This window comes from Arachis hypogaea, chromosome 13 (genome assembly GCF_003086295.3).
Source record: "Arachis hypogaea cultivar Tifrunner chromosome 13, arahy.Tifrunner.gnm2.J5K5, whole genome shotgun sequence".
Lineage (NCBI taxonomy): Eukaryota > Viridiplantae > Streptophyta > Magnoliopsida > Fabales > Fabaceae > Arachis > Arachis hypogaea.
Window position 1 is genome coordinate 1,586,700 of NC_092048.1, and position 7,719 is coordinate 1,594,418.

The 7,719-nt window shown below is 28.4% G+C and overlaps 1 protein-coding gene across 1 annotated transcript; it reads left to right on the forward strand.

Moving 5' to 3' along the window:
* The first annotated feature begins 3,960 nt into the window (after positions 1–3,960).
* LOC112736308 (spermidine hydroxycinnamoyl transferase) lies at positions 3,961–5,812 on the forward strand. The gene has a single exon (XM_025785698.3). It carries the CDS (start codon positions 4,199–4,201, stop codon positions 5,603–5,605), a length of 1,407 nt encoding a protein of 468 aa, XP_025641483.1. The 5' UTR covers positions 3,961–4,198; the 3' UTR covers positions 5,606–5,812.
* Positions 5,813–7,719: the final 1,907 nt, after the last annotated feature.

Sequence of the window (7,719 nt, forward strand, 5' to 3'; positions counted from 1 at the left end):
CCAAAATTAGTACATTATATATTTGTATATAAATATATATTGTTTATTTATTTTTAATATATATTTTATATTAATAACTAATTTTAATAACTAATTTTAATAAATGTACACATAAACATGTGTAATTTCTAGATGTCTTTATATAATTACGGCGTTTATGGTGTTTATGAATAATTTTACCTGCACTTAAAAAGTATAGCTAAATTATAATAAATAATTTTATGAATTTATTGATAAAAAATTATAATTTTAACCAATATCAATTCTAATGATAAAATTTTTTTAAAATCAATACAAAATAATTTTGCATAAAATTTTATTTAATAAATTCAAAATCCTAAAGTATTTTCTCAAAGCACTTTAGAAAATTGTCATCGAGTAGTAATTTATCACATTTTGATTATGCAGTCTCGCCACAACTAAATAATTATAGTTGGTTTTCTTAAAAAGGTATAAAAATTGATTTTAAATTTGGAATGTATCATAAAATTTTTAATAATGTATACTAAGTATGATAACCCCGATGCTTTAGTCTTCATAAGTTATTTTCGTATTACGAGTCTAAAATGGCAGGTGTATATGACTGGATTTCAATAATAGATATTTTTCGATTACGTTATGTATATACTAAAATGAATCGGTTACTAATATAAAATATATATTAAAATATAAATATATATTAAAAATAAATTAAATTATATATATATATATATATATATTAATAATTAATTTTAATATATAAATAATATTTTTTATATTAGTTTGACTACTTGTCTGTTGGAATTATTATTGATAAAGGCAGAGATTCAGAAAGCCAAACTTGCTTTTACATCCCTTGAAAGGAGCAGGAGATATATGGTGCTTTAATCGAAATCTCTAGTATGTTGTGTGGTCGAAAGAGACAGTGTTTTAATCAAAATATCTGTAGTTTTTTTTTAAATCTTTACTCAACAAAAAAAAAAATAGCTCTTGTTTGTTGGATTATGTATTTACTTGTTTTGTAATCAATTTTGATGACAATGTCGAAAAAATTGTTTAATAAAACAAAGGAAAGTGAAATTACTCTTCTCTTCCCTACTAAGACATAAAATCTTCTGTCTAATCATTATAATTCACACTTAGTCACAACTTTAAGTAATGTCATGTGTTGTCTGTCTATTCATCGGTCAAAATTTAACTATTTTTAGTCACCTAAAATAAAATATAATTATCATAGATGTAGCCTTATAATAATAATGCACAAAGAATTCAAGCATGCTTATCCGGATTAAATTATTTAAATAAATATTTTAAATTCAAATAATACTATATTTTTGTCTAAACACAATTTTCATTATTTTCTATTAGACCCAATTTTATCCGTAATATTGTCACCTTAATTTCGATAATTACTTTTCCATTTCAACTGAGTTAAACCTTAAAGTAGTGTTTGAAATTTAAAAAATACATTAATTTAATCTTTGATTTTTCAATTGCATTATTTATATTCTTGACATTGAAAAAAATACACTTAGTTGATCCTTTTTCCTTTTTCCGTCCAAACTCCTTTCCAGCAGCAGTAATGTGACAAATTTTTGCCACGCTAGACAATGAAAAACGACGTCGTATTAAGTTTTAGCGTTAAAATAAGAAAACAACGCCGTTTCAAGTAGGAAGGAGTTACCAAAAGTTAATTAAAACCCCCATATTTGTCACAAAAAAAAAACCCATATTTAAAGAGATCACTTTGTTACTTCATCTTCTTCATCTCGTTCGAACTGAAAGTCCCATACACTGGGATTCGCTAGTCCTGATGAGGGATTTTGTGGTGACGCAAATTGGAGACTATCGAAACCTGCTCATCGTTGGCTCAAAATCGGTAAAAGAAGGAGCAAAGCTTCCTCGTGAAGTCCCCTAAACATGCAGTGAATAAAATATTTTTTATTTATTTTTTAGTGTTAAGGTATCCATTGTTGTGAATTTGAATTAGAAATTTTGTGTTAGTTGATAAAAAAATATTGAATGTTATATTTTTATAATTATATTTTTTGTAATTATATTTTTTAGTATTATATTTTTTTAAACTTTTAAATAAAAAAAATTAATAATAAATTAAATTTTTATAATTTATTCTATTTTATTATTAAATAAAATATAAAAATATTAAATTTTATATTTCTATCATTTATACCTTGTTTTCAGTGTTTTATTTCTTGTTCTGTTATGTTAGGTCAAAGTCTCAAAAATTCTTCTGTTTTGGGACACAAAATATTACGAGAGTCCAAAATTACACAACAAAGCTAGAATAGTCCAAAGGGTCAAGTAAAATATTGATCTTTCATGACAAATTGACAATGGGATCTTATTGGGCTGATTCCGATTCTATCCAACTTTTCATAAATGGGCTTTTCTTGGGCTGGTTTTTATTCCATCCAAAAACGAGGTTGGATATTTATAGATAATGCGCTTTTAAGTTTTAATTGCCCGTCCAAAAACAAAAGTTTTAATTGTTTCGGAAAACTTTTTTATTTTATTTCAGAATGGTATTCCTATTTTACAAGTAGTGCAAAAACTTTACTTGATTGTTTAGAATAAAATAATAATCTAGATACACTATCAATTGTTTTGAATTAGTGTTTAGATGAGGTGTATAAACTGTAATTTAACTGTATTATTTGTTGCTTTTTGCATTATGTGCGAATTGAACTTTTTCTCTAGAGATCGAGAACCTAACAAATTATGAATTATCAGAAAAAAAAAAGGACTATAAAATCCAAAAATGAGAGAAAGGGGATGGATCTCGCTAGAACCCACTAGCTAACGAATCCACGCTGCAGAATATATTCTAAGTTTCCATCACTATCAGTATGATTCCTTGGTTAGGCCATTGATTATGGAAAACAGAAGAAGACGACATTGTAATAAATTGATTTTGATTATTTCTCGTACATTATATTGTCTTATATATGATTAAGTGTATCATCTTGTGAAAGCCACCAAAATCAAAGAGGAAATTTCCTAGTCAACATACAATGTGTTACACGTTCAATATTAAATTATGAAAAAATTGCTATCAAGGAAATAAGGAACGTCATTAAAAAACTTAATTAACAAAAGCGACCATTTATAATAATATGTTTAAAATTCTAGTTCTTCTAGAGGAATGTGTCATATAAGTGAAATCTATAGTATCTATGATAATAATAGCTAAAATAATTATATAAATATTATTAAAATTAAAATTATATTTTTTTATATTTGAATAACAATTTTTTTTTATTTTTAAAATTTAAAAATATTAAAATTATCACCGCCACACAACATATAAACATCATGGCATATAAATTTTTTTTTTAACTTTTTACTTTTTACATTGAATGTAATTAATAAAAAATAAAAAAATATTTTTTTATTATCACAAAATATGAAAATAATATATAAATAGTATACGCAAAAAAAAAGGGGTATAAATATTATTTCTCTTTCAGAGATCTGAGGGGCATCATTACATATTTATATACTGCATGGCAGAAACCCTTATTTTAAGGGGGCGTTTTAGTCATTGACTCAAAGGCACAATTGCACATGGTTACAACTGGGGTAGGTAGGTTAATAATGAAAAGAAAGTGAGAATGTTTATATTTTTTAATGAAAAAGGTGACTATCACGTGGACATATATCAAAGTAACACACCATGCATGACAATACATAAAATATTAAATAATTTATTTAAATATATTAAAAGATTAAATAATTTTTTATTATTATCTCCATATTCATTTATTTTGTTGTTCTCGCCGGATAAAAAAAGTTGAATAATTTTCTCTTTTTCCTAAATATATAAATTATATTAAAAATTAATCATGAATAAAAAAGTAATAATAAAATATTTTTTATATAAAAATATACATCATATTATGATGTATATATTAAAAATAGGAAAAGTATATGGAACCAAAAGGTGATCAGCCAAAAAGTAAATAAAACCGTTTAATTATAATCACTTTTTGAATAATATGTTTGAAAACTGCTCCTAGGATTACGGATCACAAACCAAAACCTAATTTTTATAGAGCCCAGACACATTTTGGCTGGTTTTTGGCTGATATGCTTTTGGTTCCCTAGTTGTTCTCTTAAAAATATTGTGTGTATATATTCAGGGCTATCATAGTGTGATATAGCAATCAACCAAGGTTTTAGGCACAGAGAGACTGAAACCATGGTAACAATCTTAGGTACTCATACAGTGATCCCAAAAGAAGAAACTCCAAAGGGTCTTCTATGGCTATCAGACAACGACCAACTCTGGCGATGGAGTCATACACCTTCAATCTACGTTTACAAGTCAAAACAGAACAACAACACTGTCCTCGTTGAGAGAATGCGAGATTCTCTCAGCGAGATTCTCGTTCATTACTATCCGTTGGCCGGGAGGCTCAACTGGACGGCCGGCGGTCGTTTGGAACTCGATTGCAACGCAAAGGGAGCCTTGCTTCTCGAGGCCGAATCCACGAAATCAATGGCGGAATACGGAGACTTCACACCAAACGAACCCGGCATCAAAGAACTCATCCCAGCCGTTGATTACTCTCGTCAAATGAACGAGCTTCCTTTGTTCTTGGCACAGGTGACGAAGTTCCACGGCGGCAATGGCGGTTTCGCAGTCGGAATCCTCTGGTCTCATCCGTTAGGCGACGGCCTGGCCGCCATTCGCTTCATCAACTCATGGGCGAAGCTCACTCGAGGAGCCAAGTTAGATCCAAGTGAGCTTCCGTTTCTCGACCGAACGGCGCTCAAATCAACTGAGCTATTAACTCCACCCCGGTTCGACCACCGGGAGTTCAAGCCTCTCCCGCTCATCCTCGGAAGAACCGACAATATCGAAGAGCAAAAGAAGAAGACGACCTTCGCGTTGTTAAAACTCACATCAGAACACGTCCAGAAGCTCAAAAAGAATGCAATCGTAACCGCAAACGGAAACGGTAACGGTAACGGTCCTCATAACGAATCTCAGAGACCGTACAGCAGATTCGAAGTTATCAGCGCGCATATATGGAGATGCGCTTGCAAAGCTCGTAATCTTAAAGAGAATCAACCAACGGTGGTTAAATTCAACGTCGATATACGAAACAGAATGAATCCGCCACTTCCTCAAAACTACTTCGGAAACGCGTTGGGTCCGACGGTTACGCCAACTTGCTACCTCAAAGAAATCACCACTCAACCGATTAGTTACGCGGCGCAGAAAATAAGAGAAGCCGTTAAGAAAGTGTCGAATCACGAGTTTGTTAAATCACAAATGGATTACGTGGCAGGGTTTGAAAACCGTTGGGATCTGATTAGGACACCGTACTTGGAGAAAGGTGAGTATAGAGCTGATGTGCCTTTCTTTGGGAATCCTAATATTATACTTGGAAGTTGGATGAGTATGCCGTTTTATGAAGCTGATTTTGGGTTGGGGAAACCGTTTTATTTTGGTCCTGGTGGTGTGTGCCCTTATGATAGAGCTGTTATTGCTCTAATGCCAGATGAAGATGGTGATAATGGATATGCTGTGGTGGTGTACATGCATTTTCAGGTGGAACACATGAAAGATTTCATCAAGTACTTTTGGGAAGATATTTGAAAATTAAGAGATAGCTAGCTCTTTCAAAATAATTTAATCTACCTATTGATTCACTAGCTAGTGTGATAAAATTCAGTTTTCTAGAATTGAGTTATGTTATTATTTTCATGCACTTTTGTATTTCCAACGGAAACAAATATTCGATATTCAAATTTAACAAAATAAAGTTTATTATTAATGCATTTCATATTATATTTGTGGTTGAAATTAATTGTTATAGTATATGTGCCTCTCCCTCTTCCTTCTTCTATTTGACTTGTGCTAGGGAACTTTTTCTTTTCCAAATAAAGATGTAAAAAAGTGACCTTTTCTTTTTTCTTATTTGATTTTGCCAGGTTGTCATCTCATTGATAGTTGTCTGCTAGAGTTGATAGATGTTTTAGATTAAATAAATTGAGATGGATCTGTATTTATGACACTTGCAAGCATATTAAAGAATAAATGGTCTATTTCCATGCCTTATATTTAATTTGAGGATATTATGGGTAAAGCAAATAATGTAGTTCAACTTTGTATAGTTTGTTCTGATACAATGATACATAAAGGCCATAATAAATAAAATAAAATAAAATGGAATGGAAGAAAAAGAACGTGTACGGCTTAGGAAGCAGAAAAAATAAAATAATATTTCCTAGCTAGGGTAGTGTCACATAATTAATTATAATAAAACAAAAAAAAAAATGTGGCCCACACATAATTATTCTTAATTTCTTTCCCTGTCTTGCCTAGCAGTGATCGTTGTTTTGTGTGAAGCTCCAATTATGTTACCCACTCCATTCTCGATTAAATGCACATAAACACAAACTTACCCTAGAGTATTCAGTACGCAGTTTGGTATGGGCGTAAGATATGAATTTAATGACTGTGACGCTATGCAGATCACTTATGTCTATGTCGTGTAATTAATAGACTAATAATCGTTTTCCAGTATGATCACAGAGGTGGGGCACTGATATAAGTTTTCGCACTTTTCGATGCGTATATACCTTGCTTTATTCCATACGAAACCTAACAACTTATGCAGCAGGATGCTTCCTTGAATTAATGTGTTTGTATATTAAGAATATTTTAGGAGACACTCTATTATATAGATTAAAGTTGTATAGAGAAAATATAATTTTTTTATAATTATTTTTTATTATTTTATTATTATTCAAAATATAGATCCTAACTTTTTTTAATTTCTCTTTCATTTCATACAAAAAAAAATCTATAAACTTACATCTTTACCATATAATTCACCATATTTTAGATATAATATTTATTTAATATTTATTTGATACATATATTTTTTCATATACCTTTAAACATATTTCAATAATATTATATATTAATCGTATCTAATTTTATTTTTAATTTATATTTTTAAAATAAAATTAAAAATAATATATATTATTATTTATTATCAATTAAAAATTTATTTTATATAATTAAAAAATATTAAAATATTATTATAATTGATATAAAAAATACTCTATATTTATATATAAGTTATATCCTCATATATCTTATAAAAAATTAAAATTTGCGTATCCGCATATATCCCATGTTATTTCTAATAAAACTATGCATCTTAATTTATCGCACAAAGTTGAATTATTTTAAAACATAAATTCTTAATTTTAAATAATTTTAATAATATAAAAATAAAATATAAATTTAAAATATCAATTAATATTATTGATAGAAAATATTAAAATTTATTTATTTTGTATTTTAATAACACATTAATTTTATAAATTAAAATTTTTTTATTAAAAATATTAAAAATTATTTATTAATAATAAATTTATCATGTGTCCTAAAAACACATATTATTACCATATTAATTTGTTAACCTTTTTTTATTTTAATGACTTATGACTTTGTGTATCTTTAACTTGATTTGGTTACGTACGAAATCAAGCCATGCTCGATCAATTTTCTAAGAATTTTTACGAATTCGAGCAAGGAAAAAAAATTATGAACTAATATTTTAAGCTAATAATGAACTACTATTTTTTTTCTTTAAATTTTTCACTTCATTTAATCTACACTCATTTTTACTTTATTAGACTTACTATTAGTTAAAAGAAAAAAATTTCCCTACTAACACGAGAACTTTTTATTTTTAA

Bases quoted from the DNA above. Each gene is read 5' to 3' on its own strand.
- LOC112736308 (XM_025785698.3), top strand. From the start codon at position 4,199: ATGGTAACAATCTTAGGTACTCATACAGTGATCCCAAAAGAAGAAACT.